This window comes from Danio rerio, chromosome 12, assembly GCF_052040795.2.
Source record: "Danio rerio strain M-AB ecotype USA chromosome 12, GRCz13ab, whole genome shotgun sequence".
NCBI lineage: Eukaryota > Metazoa > Chordata > Actinopteri > Cypriniformes > Danionidae > Danio > Danio rerio.
Genome location: NC_141032.1, coordinates 37,802,338 through 37,821,025, shown reverse-complemented (window position 1 = coordinate 37,821,025; position 18,688 = coordinate 37,802,338). Strand labels below are relative to the sequence as shown.

The window sequence follows — 18,688 nt, the reverse complement described above, 5'->3', positions numbered from 1 at the left end:
CAAAAAAAGTAAACAATGACAGAATGTTAGTGTTTGGGTGAACTATCCCTTTAACAAATGTACCTTTTTTTTTAGAAATCTAAATGAAATAAAATAGCCTTTACAAGTGGAACTATGAGTTTTGAACTACATTTCGTGCGAGTGTGAAAATGTTCAGTAACTAGTTCTCATACGTCAGAGCCTGTGTGTAGTTGAAGTAGGGTGTGACTCCCAGGAACTTCTGAATAGCATCCATCACCTGAGCAGGACCGGAGCGCAGCTGCACACCATCCACAATCAGCAGCTGCTCACACCATAAAACACACATCAAACACACACACACACACTGAAACAACTTAACACACCTGCTCACATTATATAGGACAATCCGGAACCAGTGCAGGTACACTAAAGCCCAATTCACAATGCACACACAGACTGTCAACAGTTTACAGCACGGCGCTTTATAGACATTACAGCACCAGACATGAGCCAATTCAGCATGTTTAATTGGCAAAAGGCAAGCTCTGACAGATGCCAACAGACACAGACTAGGGTAACTTTTAAAACCCAATGTAGTGTCTTCTGCTGTCTGTCAATGAGCTGTGATTGGGAAACATTTTGTGTATGTGTGTGCGCATTCATTACAAGGTTTTAAGTTCTTTTTCTTAACATAATAAAAAACCAAAACAGGCACATTGGAAACACGTGGTTCTGTCTACATTTTTGTGAAACCAATAGGTTTGACTGCAGTTTTGAGGTAAAATGATGTAAACTATTGTTTCTTAGCATTTACAGAGACAGTATCAACAACAGCAGCCTCACTTATCTAATTCCAGCTTTTCTGATGTACAGTAGTCATTCTGGAGTGCGCTTCCCAAACAACGATATTACTCGTGGCTGACCTATCATAGTATAGTTAGAGAAAAGAATGATGTAGTGATGAGTGCTTCCCAAAACCGTAGTTTCTCTGTCGCAGATCCATCATTTGAACAACGTTAGTTATAATGTAAAATGTCCACAATAACGCTCTAAACGGGGTGGAGTAACTACTTCTTTAGAGAAAACCCCATCATTTTTGTGCAAATTATATTGCTTTACTCTCATGCACAAAAATCCAATATTAGTTTTGATAAAAACATGCACTCATTTGCCATATTAATTGAAATACATGTAAACAGCACATTTAAGACCTATATATGTTTCCTTTACAATTATTATTGTGAATATTCCATATCAAATCACTAAGCTAACACGTATTATAATCTCATATATAAATCATATAAACCGTTAATGGTTGTAGGCCCAATAGGATATTTCCTATGATAAAATCCTATTTAATACCAATAATAATAATTATTGTTACTAAGTAGGATATACATATATATGTATATATATATATATATATATATATATATATATATATATATATATATATATATATATATATATATATTTTTTTTTTTTTTTTTTGAAAAGTTTACTTTTACAATTTGACACATTCAAACTACTGCAGAGATGTTCTAACCACTAGGCCCATTTTATATACAGTTACATTTCTTAATAAATAGTCTACTTTAAATGAAACGCATTAACTTATGCTATGTTTTTTGTAAAATCCGCTTCTAAATAATTGATGTGGATGTGGATAAGTAGATTATGTGTTTGAAACGTACAATAAAATGTACCCTAATTAACACATTTTAAATTCACAAAAAATGTAGACAGCACCCTCTAGTGGATTTATCATCTGAAATATTTAACAAAATATACCAGGAGTAACATATTATACATTTCACAAAAATGTAGGCTGAGGGACATATTTGCAATGAGCCTGAGTTGTGAAACAAACAAACAAACAAAAAAAAACTGTAAACAGAGTAATAAAATCACTGAAAACAGTAATTCCCAACCATGGAGGGTTTTAAACAACTTAAAATTATTCAAAAGAAGAAAAAAAGTAAGCTAAACGAAGCTAAGATTCACATATACAATTATGTCCAGGGGAATATTCTGTAAATCAACATCATCTCTCAAATCCAAAAACATTTTAAACATTTTATTTTTATACATAATTGTTGTTGTTGTTTTTTTTTTAAAGAATTAAAAAAAAAACAAAAAAACTTTTACTCAGCAAAAGTATGTGAAATTTAAATATCATAAAATAGTGACTACTGCAAATACATTTATAAAGATCCAAACGATCTTTGATTAATCTTATTAATCGAATAGATGCTGCTCTTTTAAACTTTACAGTACATTAAGGATCGTAAAAAAATTAATTTTGTTAAAAAAAATAAGCAGCTCTTCCCTTTTCATCATGAAAGATTATTAAAAGACATTAAAGTAATTCCTGCTGAAAATTCAGCATTGCAGTTATAGGAAAAAGTTACATTTTTACATTATTTTGCCTGCTTTCTGCTTTAGGAAATAGATGTAAAATTAGGGTAAACACAAAAAGTCAGCTTTTATTAGTGCTTTGTGTGTGCTGCTCATATATAGTCTGTTTTGGCATGTTTCAAACTCTCTGCATCAATCAAAAACTCTTTTAAGACACACAGATCTATTGTATGCATAACAGTGGAGTAATAGCTATTGAAGTGGCGTACAAACACACCTGGCTGGGCTGGTAGTGGTGTAGCCAGCGCTCCAGATGGCTGCTGTAGGCTCCAGGCTGCAGGCAGCGACGGTGCAGAGACAGCAGGCTTGCAGGAGATGACGGAGCAGCAGAAACCACCTCGTCAAATGTGTGGTTCAGCGCCACAGGGTCCTGATGAGCCCTCTGATGCTGGAGACAGAGAGACGGATTAAACTATTTTCAGCTCACGTGCTGCTACTTAATAAGTCCTGTATGTCTCAGTGGAAGTTGTTTAGCGTACATTCACTAGTAGTCAAGATTCGGAAATTTGTCATTTTATATCACAGAAAATGCATGTGTTCAGTGGTATTGTATACATATAATAAAAAACATTCCGGACATCTGTATAAGATGCAATGAGTTTAAATGTACATTATATCATTGCCAATGGAAGAACGGCTGCAAAATTCTGGAAAAAAAATCTGTTACGATACTAAATTTTTCTGCGTTAAATATTGCAATATGACTACAGCTTCACAAGATGGTTTGAATAGCACTATTTAATGGTTTTCTGGGGTATTCAGATACAGTGGTGAAGGATTAAGTATTTGATTAAGTGGGTGAAGGAATTATGATGTATTCTAACTTTGTTTTATGCATTAATAATTAAATCATGTTTTAATCAAATATATTAAGATGTTTGTGTGCTTAACCTCATATGACCTTGCTTCAGAACAGCTGTGGCTTCATGTGACCGATAACCAAGAAGTTCAGTGTGTTATCCGCAAAATGTTACAACTCTTTCTTTTAGGCTGCGCTGCTTTTTCCATCTAGCAAGAATTTCTCCATCTATTGGAGGCACGAATGGGAGGGTGCAGGCTTCTGTTATGTGTGTGTGAGTGCGTCACTTTTTCTGTGCAGAATTTGTCTAATTTTTTGTCCAAATATCAAAAAGATTCTAAAAATAGTAAAATATATGTAAAAAAAGTAAAAAATATATTGTTTAGTTTTCACCGTCAGAAGAAATAAGTGAAAATGAAGAGTTTTTGCTTAGAACAAGCTATGAAATGCAGATATTTAGACTAGAAAAAAGACAAAAATTCTATGTAAAAATTATTATTATTTTTTTCCGTAAATCATATAAATCCCATATAAATACAGGGATTAAATAGAAATTTGTGGTTCCTGGTCAACTATAATTCAGACTCAACATTGCATATCTTGCTATGTGACTATTGTGGATGCGCAAATTGGGATATCAGTGCTGAAACCATATATTGTGCAGCCCTATATGGAGTGTGGAAAAATTAGACCTCTTTGCAAAGAAGTGAAAGGGATGATAGAGAAGATACTATGTGTTAATACTCCACTGTTACCTCTGATTTTTAAAATTACATTTATACCCTGAGGAAATGAGGATTAAAAAGACTGAATATATATTTATAAATATTTGTATTCTTCAAGGTAAACTGATTATCTTTAGGAAATTGGAAAAATGTGTGTAAACTAAGCATGTCATGATATTGCATAATTCGTCATGAAGTTCGATGAGATCCTGGATTATCATCTATGTTGATCCTGGAACTTAATTTTTGATGGAAAATGTAATCCACACCTATTCTCTACCCCTACACCCAACCATAACTGTAAATTACTCCCAAAATCAGAGGGGAATAATAGTCGGATAACAATCATGTAGAACTGCATGAACTTAATCGTAAGCCTAATTTTAACAAAATCTGTAAACGTATCCCTTAATTCTGATTGGCTGATTGGAATTTTGTTCCAGGATCAACATAGATGTTAATCTAGGAACATATCCTAATTGGTGACTTCAGGTTGGTGGCACACTAAATATAGGATGGTGGCTGAAGGACATGGTTACAAACATGACGATGGAAGATAACCTATATATTTAAAGATCAACTTTAGATAAAAATAAGGTCTTTAAGGGGGTTTGGGGACCTTTAATTTTTTTTCTAAAATGTGGCAGAGTTGGAAATGTGATGATTGTTGAATAAAAGACGGTACAATAAAACGTTACAATAATTGATGTTTTTTTGTTTTGATGTTATTTTTACTTCTGTATTATCTGAGTGGAAATTTAAAATACAATAAATATTACAAAAAAAGAAAAGAAAATGCATGTTGGAAATATAAACTCACCTGGTACCAGGAATATGCCCGGTCAGCAGGGTTGATAAGAATAGAGATGATTTTGGCTCTTGGTAGCAGGGCAGCTGCTCTCTTCGGGGCGGTTTCGGTGTCAAAGTAGTTGGCGCTCTTCTCAAACAAGAAGTCTGTGCTTACATTCGAGGGTACAGGGAAAAAATCCATATACCTGAGGAAAGAAAGAAAGAGTGACTCTACACTGTGAATCAAAAACAAATCAAATACCTTAATGTCTATTCTGGTCCAAAATCAAAAATATATAAAGTTGAAGTCTGTATATTTTTTCCCCCTTTATATTTTCCCCCTAATTTCTACTTAACTGAAACAAATATATTTTCGACATTTCTAAACATAATAGTTTTAATAGCTAATTTAATATTAATTTTATTTTGTGTAATAGTCAGTTCAATTTATTTATTTAAATGACATTTTTTATAAATTAAACATTTTTAGGTTTTCAGTGTTTTGTGAGATATTTTGTGTTTTCTGACCTAAAGTATCCTCGGATTAGCTTTTTCAAAGGTTACATAGGTCAAACTATACAAACTATGCAGCAAATTTTATGTTTAGGATATATGTAGAAACAAACACCTACTTTACAAGAAAAGGGTGAAAACCATGACTATCGGCGTAGATTGATTGATGCGATTATGCATTCACAATGGTATAATCCATTATAGGTGTGGTCAAATATATGTTTATATTATCTATGACTTTAATTAGTAACATTATTATTTAAGATGCAGATCAGAATAAACTATTTCTCAGTATTAAAGGGCTGACCCCCATACATATTGTTTTGATGTCATTCAGGGGAGATCAAGCATTAATTAGGAGGGTCAACCCAGGGTACAAATTACAGGGGGGTTTGGGGGGGATTGACCCCCCTAATTAACGCTTGATCCCCCTTGAAGGACATCAAAACAAGATGTATGAGGGGGTCAGCCCTTTAATAGTAAGATATAGCTTTTTCTGATCTGCATCTTAAATAATAATGTTACTAATTAAAATCATAGATAATATAAAGATATATTTGACCACACCTATAATGGATTATACCATTGTGAATGCATAATCGCGTCAATCAATCTACACCGATAGACATAGATGTCTCTTAATATTATATATCTTAAATATTAATAATTACAAATGTATAATATAAATATACATTTGACCCTCTTATAATGGTTCCTACCATTGTGAATGCATAATTGCGCCAATCAATGTGTGGAAAAATATGATTCAACAGTTTAAAACTGGCAGTTCTAGAGCACAGACAGACATCTTAAGTATTCACAAAACACGTTTCTTCTAAAATAGGTGTTTATATCTGCATGCAGCCTAAAAAAAAGAAAATGTAGACACATAATTTGTATAGTTTTACCTACAGTAACCTCTAACATAGTCACTAAATATCCATCAAAACACTGAAAACGTATACTTTTTTATTATTAAATGAGATGTAGTTTAAATACATTCATAAATTAGATTCACTAAAGTATGTATTACAAAACTACTGCTACAAAAGTTGACCCCACTGATTGAAAAGGTCTAATTCTCACCCTGGGTCAAACCTCCCCAAACCCTGCTGTAATTCACACCCTGCTTACCATGCCTACAATAAAGTCTAGCTCAAGGTGTAGTGTGGTCCATTCTGGTGAAACATAATTTGGGAAATTTTTGAAAACTAAAAGTTAATGAAAAGTCTATGAAAGTTTATAGTTACTGTTTGACCACTGTTTCATATTCCTTGCAATACAACTAATCTAATCAGTTTAAAACAAAACCACAATTCTTTTGAATTAGAGATTTAAATGTAAGTCTTTATAAAAAAAAATCATGCATTCAAAGGTAAAATGATGCCAATAGTTTGATGGATTAAGCCTAATCCAAAAATGAGTTCTTGAATTAAACTGGCATCTGAGTTAGAAAACAAACAAAATGAGGCCTGAATGCAGTTGCCATGGTTACCAGTCGATGCCGCGCTGGTAGTTTGGTCCGCTGAAGAACTGCACCTCCTCAAAAGTGATGGGGCTGGGGTAACTGCTGCTGATGGCAGGATGAAGAGAGAGAAACGAGTGCAGGGCTGTAGTTCCTATACAAAGAGCATGACCGCAGAATAAAGCACAGCATTCAGATGGTTTCATCAAATATTCATCTCATTTCCTGGAAACATTATGTTGTATGATTTAAATGCCAAATGAAGGGCTCTACATCATAAAGCATTAATTATTAAACAGCATTTGAGATCCTTACGGTTTAAATGGCTTAAAACAAATCGTAGTATTAATTTAGTGTTACCGGTCTTCTGTGGCCCAATCACTAGGAATTTGGGCAGTCTGTCGCAGGTCTTCTCTTTGGACCAGATGTCTTTGTGTCTCTTGTCGTGACATGGATTCTGTTCATCGGGGGAGTATTTGTTAGTATAATGCGAGCATAAATATGAGACAAATATGAATCACCTGTAATTAAAACTAAATTAAGTTCTGCTGTTCATTATCATAACATGAAAACATTGATTGCAATTTAGGTATTGTTTTCTGGCAGTTGTTAACTGGCCACTTTATTAGGTACACCTCACAAGTACTGGGTTAAACCCTATTATGCCTTGAGAACGGCCATAATTCTTTGTGGCATAGATTTAACAAGGTGCTGAAAACATTCCTCAGAGATTTTGGTCTATATTGACCTGATAGCATCACACAGTTGCTGCAGATTTGTCGACTGCACATCCATGATTTAAGTCTCCTGTTCCACCACATCCCAAAGGTCCTCTATTGGATTGAGAAATGGTGACTGTGGAAGCCATTTGAGTACAGTGAACTCTTTGAATGTTCAAGAAACCAGTCTGAGATTATTTGCACTTTACGACATGGTGTGTTATCCTGATGGAAGTAGACATCAGAAGATGGGTACACTGTGGTCATAAAGGGCTGGACATGGTCAGCAACAATACTCGGGTAGGTTGTGACATTGACACAAGGCTCAATTTGTACTAATGGGCCCAAAATGTGCCAAGAAAATATTCCATACACCATTACACCACCACCAGCCTGAACCGCTGATACGAGGCAGGATGGATCCTTGCTTTCATGTTATTGATGCCAAATTCTGACCCTACCATTCAAATGTCACAGCAAAAATCGAGACTCATTAGACCAGGCAAGGTTTTTCCAATCTTTTATTGTCCAATTTTGGTGAGTCTGTGTGAATTGTAGCCTCAGTTTCCTGTTCTTAGCTGACAGGAGGGGCACCAGGTATGGTCTTCTGCTGCTGTAGCTCATCTGCCTCAATGTTGGACATGTTGTGTGTTCAGAGAAGCTCTTTTGCATACCTCGGTTGTAACGAGGGGTTATTTGGGTTACTGTTGCTTTTCTATCAGCTGGTACCAGTCTGGCCATTTTCCTCTGACTTCTGGCATCAACAAGGCATTTGTGCCCACAAAACTGGTGCTCACTGGATATTTTCTCTTTTCTGATAATTCTCTGTAAACCCTAGAGATGGTTTTCCATGGAAATCCTAGTAGATCAGCAGTTTCTGAATTACTCATACCAGCCCGTCTGGCACCAACAACTATGCCACATTCAGTCATTCAAATCACCTTTGTTCTCCATTCTAATGCTCGGTTTGAACTGCAGCAAATCGTCTTGACCATGTCTACATGCCTTAATGCATTAAGTTGCTGCCATGTGATTGGCTGATTAGAAATTTGCGTTAACGAGCAGTTGGACAAGTGTACCTAATAAAGTGGCCGGTAAGTTTATGCATTCATTTAAAATAAAAGGTTTAATAGGCCCTTCTACAATATAAAACTACTAAATATGTTATTATTTTTAAGAATTCAACAATAATTATTTATAATGTATTAAAGTATAAGACTTTACTTTTATGTTAGTATTAGTACCAAATGTAGACAAAGGGGAGGGCTGACAAAAACTACACACACACATACTTATTGTAGTGATGAGTTGTGATTATTAACATATTTAAAACAATGACTGATTAAACTAAATTTGAATACATTTTAAATAATGTCTATTATAATATGTATTATTTTCATGCTAACAAATAATAAATAATAGTGTTAAAGTATAGATTAAATATTGCAACAAGAAATACATTTTAATGGTTGACTAAATCACGCAAAACGGTATGATTAAAGACCATTTAACTGGACACATCCTAATTTTAAAAAATAAAATTCATCTTTCATAAAAACAAAATGAATCTTTGTCCCATATTTATGAGTACATTTGCGAGATTCACCCTATAACAAAAGCTCCAGCAATAATAAATCACAAAAATGTACTTGCACAAACCTGCCACAAGGGGTCTCTCTCATCAGGGAAAATCTGGAAGTATTTGTGAGCGAGTCTGACAGGAGGAAGCGTCTGCAGGCGCAGGTGAGTCCAGCACTGCACAAACCTCACCAGCGACTCGAAGGTGTACAGACCCAGCCGGTCATTGCCATAGTTAGACAGGTGAGTCATGAATATACTAACCTACTCAAAAAGAGACATTTGTCATATTGCAGAATTAGTGTAGGCGTCGACAGCATTTGAGTTAGGAGTTTTCTGTGGGTGTGAGACTAACCGGATTGAGCAGCACTGTGAGAAACAGCTCCCCTCCACGAATGCTTTTGTCCAGCTCCTGAGGGCCACCAGGATAATCCTTATAGAAGATTGTGTGTGTGAAAAGCCCACAGGTCTGACGGGGGAGAACCTTATGTACAAAAACACAAACAACATATTGGTCAGAAATCTTAACAGTTTTGGTAACTTGAAAGAGAACTTGATTCTACAGCATTTGAGTAGTTCATGCTAATTGATGATTATGTTCATTACTTAATATTGTTCATGTTCATGTTCACAATCGTTACCCTCATTTAAGGCAAAACATAACAGGCAAAACTTGTTTTTCCCTGGTCATTTTTACTGGCCATTTTACATTCAGAATATCAAATTAATGGAAAGAAAAGATACAAAAACAATTAAATAATCAGCTTTCATTAAACCGATTAGTTACTAATAATTAGTTACATATTCTAGATAATGCATTATTTAAAGATTTCATCAAATCTGTAATAAAAAAAACCAACTGTCTTAATGTGGTGTAATTAATTTGTTATAAAGTATAGAGATCTGTACTAATTTTAACATATTCATGTTGTATTATGCTTTTAAAAAAAATTGGTAACACTTTATAATAACTACACACTATGAATCATCTATTAAGCATTAGCAAATAGTTAATTCCTTATCTGTTAAGTATTAACCCAACATTAATAGATGTTAGTAAGCAGTTTATAAATACAGCTACAAACACTTTATAATGTGCTTAATAATGGTATTTTCATACTTTGTTAATGATTAAAGTATTGCATTATTTACAAACTACTTATTTAAGAATAGTTGGTGTTATTTTAAGATAAATAAGAATAAGTAAAGTGTGGACAATGTATGTTTTATAAATCCCCAATGAATAACAATTAAAGGCTCAGTTATATTGTAGACAGGAAAAAGGGGGAAATAAATGACTATTAATTTCTATTTATTTAAAGAAAGACAAATGAAACTGAATCAAATGAAAATAAATCTTTGCAATCTTATGTAAAATAAAATTAATTTGCAGTTAAACCATCGCTAAATAACATTGAAATGATGTTTCATAATATATTGTAAATTATTATATTGTCATTGTTTTATCCAATTTTATTTAATTGTATTTATTTCTAATTGTATTTTGACACTCCTGTTATTCATCAATGTTTAAAGTTTACAGCAATCTTATTTTTATTTTAGATAAGATTGCAAACATTTATTGTTCATTTGATACTGAGCCTTTAATTGTCATTTATAAGTGAGTATAAACCATAAATAGTCCTCACTTCGATTATTTCAAAAAACTGCATGAAGTTGAGTTAATAAAGCATTTATTAACATACATAGTATATGCCTGAATAATAAAATATATAAATGTTGATTTGAATAGTTTATTAATTGTTTACTAACTCATTCTGAATGATTCTAAAAGCCCTTAACTACTCTTATTTACAAATGGTTTGTAAAAAATGCAATACTGAATTTAGTAATAAACAATTAATCAGTAATAAAGTATGAAATTACAATTATTACAGTAATTATATAATCATATAGTAATTATAAGTAACATTATAAATGTGCTTATAAGTAAAAAATACAGCGTTGTATTTGTAAAGTGCTTACTAACGTCTATTAATGTAAGTTAATGCTTAACAGATAATGAATTAACTATTTTTAATATGCAAAAATAAATAATTTAATAAAAATATTAAAATGTCTTTGCTTTGCATTCAGACAACCTAACATCATGTATTAATAACAGGGATCGACACCCAAAAGTGTAAATTTGCTCACTATTTAGTCACCCTCAAGTGGTTCCACACCAGAGATTTTGTCTTCTGTTGAACACAAAAAAAGATCATTTGAAAAATGTCAGAAACCCGTAACAATTGACTACCATAGTAGGAAGACAATGATTGCAGGTTTTCGTCATTCATCTAAATATCTTCTCGTGTGTTCAACAGAAGTAAGAAACTCAAACACATTTGTGAATAATGAGTAAATGATGACAGAATTTTCAGTTTTGGGTAAACTGTCCTTTTAAGGTTAGGCAAACCTACCTGTATGCCATTGTGTATGAAGCCCCTGCGGTAGCGGGCAGGCCTGAGATGAGGATATTCCTCTGTGCTCGTCACCTTGATGCCCCAAACACTCTTCCAGGCCTCATAAAGCTGACTGTGCACAGGATACACACCTGAGTGATGTGGGGCTACAGCGTAACCCATGTCTGTGGGGATCCCATGCTCCTGAAACACAAAACCTGCAATTATTCTATAAGCAGGATAAATCCAATCCTTGTGTGGCATGTATAAACTAGAGGTGTAAATGTTTAAGTATTTGTGGCCTTTTGAGATGCAGGTAAACAATTTTTAGTAAATAACATTTTAATTAATCGATTCTTAAATTCCAAGATAGATGCTTTACTCTGTGTTGTCATCTTTCAAAAACTCACTGCAGTAGAAACTGCTATAATGTACTGTATCCTACATCTGGAGATGCTTCATGCAGCATATATTAGCTTAGTCGCTTCGCTATGTAATGCAGCTGTTCATGTCTTAAAGGAGATCTTGGAAAATGCTATTGTTAGCTTGATAGCAATGAAAATGATTTCTGAATGCATGCAAGCGCAATAGATATCATCACTACAATAACATTACTTAGGGCAGGTGTGCTCAACCCTGTTCCTGTAGATTTCAGGTGCATCCCATATTAAACACACCTGCCTGTAATTATCAAGTGCTGTTCAGGTCCTGATTAATTGGTACAGGTGTGTTTGATCAGGGTTGGAGCTGAACTCTGTAGGAAGGTAGATCTCCATGAACAGGGTTGAGCACCCCTGGCTTAGGGTGTACTCACACTAGGCTATCCGAACTGTGCCCAGTTTGTTGACAAGTGTGAATGTTCCGAATCGCACCCAGGCTCGTATTGTATGACAGGCCCCGGCCTGGTTGGAAGCTTTCACCTTCAGCAAACCTCCTTTTACCTGCAGGACGATTACTTTCAAGAATATTTTCGAGCGTCAAAAGTGGTGGATGTGTTCAGTAATATATTTGACTGTGTCATTGCATCCCAAATGACTTAAAATAATACAAAACAATATAACTACTAAAGCAATCTTCACTGTACTGAGCCAGAACTTCTGTGAACAGTTGCATCATCGATGATATAAGCATGCTCAGGCGCGGAAAGTAAAATTGCAGTGTAGGCCGAGGGGGAGAGGGGACAATCACACCCAAGCATGGTTTAGGGTAACTGTGCCTAGTGTGAGTACACCCTTGGGTTGTTGATGTTTTTCTGCCTTTCTCTTTTTGACAGACAGGTAGAACAGTCTATCATAGTGTTCGAACCGAACATTTTGATTGAACAAACTTTTCTTGGTCTTACATCTTCCACAGATTATTAAAATCCATATAAATACATTTGAACCTTAACTTAATAATTGCTATCAGGATGTGAAGAGACTCACAACCAGCATAACAAAAATAGTTTCTAAAGACAATCACCTATTGCAACTTTGAGTAAAAATAAATAGTTAAAAGCACCAGTATGTTTGATCCATGCATCAGTATTACTTTGTTCTGTGTTTGTTTTTAGTAATACAAAAAAAAGAATAAAGCAACTGTTCTGCATCTTAAATGATTGCTTGTAAGTTTTGTATTTTTTTAAATGACTAATTTAACTAAATACACCTCTCTGAGTAGCGTTTGTATTTGAATCAAATATATTTGATAAGCAAGAAGTTGTAACTAAATATTCTTGATGCATTTGTGCAGCAGGGACAGTGATCTTGATCAGGGCAGACCTGTGCAAACTGTCTATTAAGTCTCATTTGTTCTGCCAGCACGCTGACGTTGTGGAAGAGATGAGGCTGCATGTGACTCCACATGTGCGGAAACCACCAAAACTCCTGCCGGTGACGTAGCAGCGTGTCGTCACCCTCGTCTTCTTCATCTGTACCTGTAGAGAAGAAACATGAATGAGAAAAAAACAACCAACAATGAGCAGAGATGATGGGCGCTTTTATTTGTGTTACTCAAGCAACGTTAGCTCCATCATACCTGTATGAAAAAACTTGCCAGAGAATCCCAAGTTGAAGGTGAAATTGGGAACCAGAGAACGAAGTTTATTCTGTGTGTGAAGCAGAGCCTTTGAGGAAGATGAAGAAGGAAAAAGACTGTGAACATTTCAGCTTAGGCTACAGCTAAGGGTGAGTGAAATTTAAAGTTAAAACACAGCGAGTAACAGTGATATCTTGCTAAACAGTTATTTTGTAATGTGCCCAGCATTGCAGTACAAAATAGCTCTTTTGGGATTATCTTGAACATTGTTGTTTCATGTGTCAGGAGTGAGCACAAAGGTTTCATTTCTTTTGATTGAGTCTTCTTGTAAAAATCTCTCTATAGGCTTTCATTGACAACCTACTGTAGAAAGTCAGAGAATTTCTTGTATAGAGCTAGGCGATATGGCAAAACTGCAGTCTCGATAATTATTTTCCATATCGAACTATAATGATATATCTCGATAAAAGTTGTTAATGCTTCAAGATTTTAAAGAGTACCCCAACAATGACTGAAGCCACAAAAATTGGGGCGTCCATTAAAGGGCATAACTTATTTTCAGCAGACAAAATTTTCGGTGGCTGAAAATTCGGTACATCTATAATATCAACACACTTCTAGATTGCCATTGTTACACATTTCAGACATGTGATTGGCTCTTAGATCAATATAGATTTTAAAAAGTCCAGAGCTTATCATTGTTAATGACATCAATTTTATCACGATTCGATATAATATCGTTTATCGGCTCAGTCTTAGTCTTGTTTTTTTACACACAAAATGCACACAAAATGGCAATAAAAGTAGAAATAATAGATCAAATTTGTTCATACTGCCCCTTTTAAGTAGAGGAATGCATACACATTTTTAAACAGCATAACGTTGAATTCAGGTTCATCCTCTTCACCTTGCCCTCATTTATTCCACATTCCTCACATTTTTTCAAGTGCAAATAACAAAGCAGTAACCACAGTCGCACAGATATTAACTACAGTGTAAAAGTTGATGTTTCTACTACTGAAAAACAAAGGTTTCATTTCTTTTCATTTCTTTTCATTTTCTTTTGAGTCCTTCACGTAAAAATCTATCGATATGCTTTCATTGACAACATACTGTAGAGAGTCAGAGAATGACTCGTATAGGGCTAGGCAATATGGCTAAACTGCAATCTCGATAATTATTTTCCATATTGAATGATAACAATATAAATTTCGATACAAGTTGTTAATGTCTCCAGATTTAAATAAGTATCCCAACAATGACTGAAGCCACAAAAATTAAAGGGTCCATTAAATGGCATAACATATTTTCAGGTGGTCAAAAATTCGGTACATCTCAAAAGTCAACACACTTTTAGATTCCCATTGTTACACATTTCTGCTGTGTGATCTGCTCTTACATCAATATAGATTTTAAAAAGTCCATAGGGTATCATTGTTACTGACATCAACTTTATCACGATTCAATATATCATTTATTGGCCAGCCCTAGTCTTGTATTTTAAGTTTTGCTAGACGCTGTACACGAATTGGCAATTAAAGCAGAAATAATAAATAAAATGTGTTCATACTGCCCCTTTAAGGTAGAGAATGCAATGCATACACATTTATAAACAGCAAAACTTTGAATTCAGATTCATCCTCTTCACCTAGCCCTTATTTTTATTCCACATTGCTCAATTTTTTTCAAGTGCACACAACAAAGCAGTCATGACAACCAGCACAGATATTCACAACAGTATAAAAGTTGATGTTTCTACTACTGAAAAACAAAGGTTTCATTTCTTTTGATTTTCTTTTAAAAAAAAGAGTCCTTCACGGTAAAATCTATCTATAGGCTTTCATTGACAACCTACTTTAGAAAGTCAGAGAATGTCTCGGGCTAGGCAATATGACAAAACTACAGTCTCAGTAAATATTTTCCATATTAATCAATAAAGATATATAGTTCAATATAAGTTGTTAATGCTTCCAGATTTAAAAGAGTATCCCAACAATTACTGAAGCCACAAAAATTAGAGGGTCCTTTAAAAGGCATAAGATATTTTCAGCTGACAAAATTTTCGGTGGCCAAATATTTGGTACCTCTCTAATATCAACACACTTCTATATTCCCATTGTTGCACATTTCTGCTGTGTGATCTGCTTTTAGATCAATAAATAGTGCAGAGCATATCATTGTATTGACATCAATTTTAACCCGATTCGTTATAATATCATCTCGTATTTAAAGTTTTGCTAGACGCTGTACACAAATTGGCAATAAAAGCACAAATAATACATCAAATTTGTTCATACTGCCCCTTTAAAGTAGAGAACACACAATTATGAACAGCAAAATTTTGAATTCAGGTTCATCCTCTTTACTTTGCCCTTATTTATTCCAAATTGCTCATATTTTTCAAGTGCAGATAACAAAGCAGTCAGGACAGCCGCACAGATATTTACTACAGTATAAAAGTTGATGTTTCTACTACTGAAAATTCTATGCCAGCAGTCCAAGTATATTATCTTGATAACGTACAGATGTAGGTTGGAGTAGAGGTGGATAAAAGAGGAAAAGCGGCAAGAAATATGAAGGGAGAAAAGAAATAATAAGGGCAAAACAAGAAAAATGAAAAATCATAACTCTGACCAGGGGGAAAAGGCAATGGAAAGAAAGAGAAATGAAAGAGAAATTGTGGAAACTGAAAACCTCAGGCATGGCCTTGCTTTTGGTGTGGTGGGCCACACAGAACCCCCTATGAGAACTTATCTGCTCAAATTAAAAAGTGAGCCAGTCTAATTAGCCCCATGCTAGCCTTCAGCAAGAGCCTTCTTTCACTCTGAGGAGATGAGAGAGAGAGAGATGGTGAGAAAGAAAAAGAATGGCATGCTCTACTGCATTACAAACAAGCTCTCCCTCTCGCACTATAATCACGGCTCGAGACAAACAACGGCAGAGAGAATACATCTCCCTGATCCGCATTAAGCGTGCTAATTCATTAGCTTCATTTCAGTCATGCAAGAGCTCTGGGAGTGTGATGCCGGTCAGAGAGAAGCTCTGAGCTTGGATTACTCAAACAAATGATGGAAGATGAACTGGCTCAGGCGTGATTGACTTGATGATTTCAACAGTTTTTTCATGAATATGATGGTTGCCAAATTTTTATAGTTTATGTTTATACTAGGGTGGCGTGGTGGCGCAGTGGGTAGCACTTTCGCTTTACAGCAATGAGGTCGCTGGTTCAAGCCTCGGCGTGGTCAGTTGGCGTTTCTGTGTGGAGTTTGCATGTTCTCCAAGTGTTTGCATGTGTTTCCTCCAGGTGCTCCGGTTTCCCCACAGCCCAAAGACATGCGCTATAGGTGAATTGGGTAAGCTAAATTGCCAGTGATGGGTTGCAGCTGGAAGGGCAACCGCTGCATAAAAGGTGCTGGATAAGTTGGCAGTTCATTCGACCGTGGTGACCCATGATTAATAAAGGGACTAAGCCGAAAATAAAATTAATGAACGAATTAGAAGGGGTTATTATTATTTGGGACAACTTGATTGTTTTATGTTCAATCCACTTAATTTTGTAAAAACAACTGAGCTAACATTCTATTTGTGTTGTAACAACATGAAGGAATTGTGTGGAACCCATCATTTTTACAGAAATGAAATCATTAATCATAATAAAACAATATTGACAGACTATTGTATCTAATTCTTATGTAAGGCTCTTACCTCAACATCCGCCACTTTCATCCGCGTCCCCTCCTTCCCAACAAAGATGTCATCCACGTCCACCAGCAAAAATCTGTCCAACGAGAGGCTGAGCCGCCTTCCAGTTAAATATCCCACAGCATCCACAAAGAGCAGTTTGTGCAGCCAAAAAGACAAGCTACCACCAAAGAACACCCGCTGGATCCCATCGTGAAGACCTAAATCCTGCACAACCGTAGCCAGCAGTGCTCTCTGTTGGTGTGAGTGTGTTGGGAGCTGATTGGCTTCTGCAGGCTTAGGGCTCGCTAGCAGCACAGGCTCATACGTGCTGTGGTTGGAGAGGAAGGTGGTCCAGTTATCTGCAGGTAGAGGGCCCGGCTCCAGCTCATTAGGTTTGGTGATGTAGAGCAGCGGTGCGGCAGGGCTGACTCGGTAATCCCAAAGTGGCAAGTTTGAACGCAAGAACAGGGGGAAGCCTCGGAGCTGAGCACTGGATGGAGAGTTTTCATTCGCCCTATAAAAGCCAATGATTCCCACTCCATAGTCTTGGCAGTATTTATTCAGCAACTGGCGGTTCCACGAGTCCAAGTTGACATACTTGAGCAGGTTCTCATAGATGATGAGTGAGTATCGGCCACGGCCTCGCCAAGCCAGAGGTGGCATGTCTCCTTTACCCGGTGCAATTTCAGTGCGATAATGAAATCGGCTTGACTCTAAAATGGCAACAATTTCTTGTCCGAGTTGTGAGTAGATGCTTTCCACAAAGAGTAAGACCACAGGCTCTGTCCGAGAGGTGTCCACCGTTTTTGCTGAGTGTCGGCGCTGGCTGATCTGTGATGGCAGGAACAGTGGAGTCCTTTGCCCACCACCAATGACTGATGAAGCTACACAGTCTCCTAGGGGCAGCGGCAGAGGGGCTTCCTTGATCTTGTGTCCAGCACTGACATGATAAGCCAGGTAGGCCATAGAAAGCAGACAGAAGAGGATGAGTGCAAGGATCAGGCGATGGAGACCTTGGTGCCTGATGACTCGCGCCAACTTTCTTACTCCAGCCATAGCTGTCTTGGCAAAGCAGGTGGTAGGGACAGAGAGAGGGTGGCGCCTCACTCTGGAAGGGAGGTAGAAATAAAAGAGAGCAGGGATTAGATGGGAATGGAGTTGCCCTGCCAGGAAACGATCACTGAATCTAGGTCACCATGGCCCCCATAGCCTGCGACGAAATCGTCGCCCCAGTGTCTCTCTTTTTGTATCACACTCCTCCCGTCCATACAACGACCCTATGCACAAGCAGCCGGAGGCATCATGTGTAATTCATTTGTTTGTTCATTAGTGTTTTTGCTTCTGATAAACACCTTTTGGCACTTCATGCATCTGCTTGAATAAACAAGGCGTGAGTGAGACGTCATCCAGCAGAACCTCCTCTTCATCCTGAAAGAAACAAAAAATTAAAGAATCAGAATCAGAACTAACTTGTATACATTATGGGTAGAACACACTACATAAATCTTGCCCAGATTTGTTGACCTTATTGACACATTCAGAGCCATTTTTTGACAGTTGCAGGTGAATGATGGGCATAGACTCCATCACAACCTGATCAACCTTAAAGTCTGGCA

General features: G+C 36.0%; 1 protein-coding gene across 3 annotated transcripts in view; it reads right to left on the bottom strand.

The window, feature by feature from the left end:
• The window catches only part of ndst2b (N-deacetylase/N-sulfotransferase (heparan glucosaminyl) 2b), a 141,241-nt gene that overhangs the window by 5,000 nt on the left and 117,553 nt on the right, over positions 1 to 18,688 (bottom strand). The window contains exons 3-14 of one of the 3 annotated variants that reach the window (XM_087276735.1): positions 18,425 to 18,500; positions 17,094 to 18,180; positions 13,389 to 13,476; positions 13,133 to 13,287; positions 11,391 to 11,576; positions 9,323 to 9,451; positions 9,049 to 9,231; positions 7,031 to 7,127; positions 6,701 to 6,824; positions 4,724 to 4,898; positions 2,597 to 2,767; positions 174 to 283 (exon numbers count right to left, since the gene is read on the bottom strand). In XM_087276735.1, the coding sequence (XP_087132861.1) occupies positions 174 to 283; positions 2,597 to 2,767; positions 4,724 to 4,898; positions 6,701 to 6,824; positions 7,031 to 7,127; positions 9,049 to 9,231; positions 9,323 to 9,451; positions 11,391 to 11,576; positions 13,133 to 13,287; positions 13,389 to 13,476; positions 17,094 to 18,128 (2,453 nt within the window). In that variant the 5' untranslated portion in view covers positions 18,129 to 18,180; positions 18,425 to 18,500. Of the gene's footprint in view, positions 1 to 173; positions 284 to 2,596; positions 2,768 to 4,723; positions 4,899 to 6,700; positions 6,825 to 7,030; positions 7,128 to 9,048; positions 9,232 to 9,322; positions 9,452 to 11,390; positions 12,171 to 12,603; positions 13,288 to 13,388; positions 13,477 to 17,093; positions 18,501 to 18,688 lie in introns of all 3 variants that reach the window. The other 2 variants (XM_087276736.1, XM_087276734.1) reach the window with 2 other exon arrangements.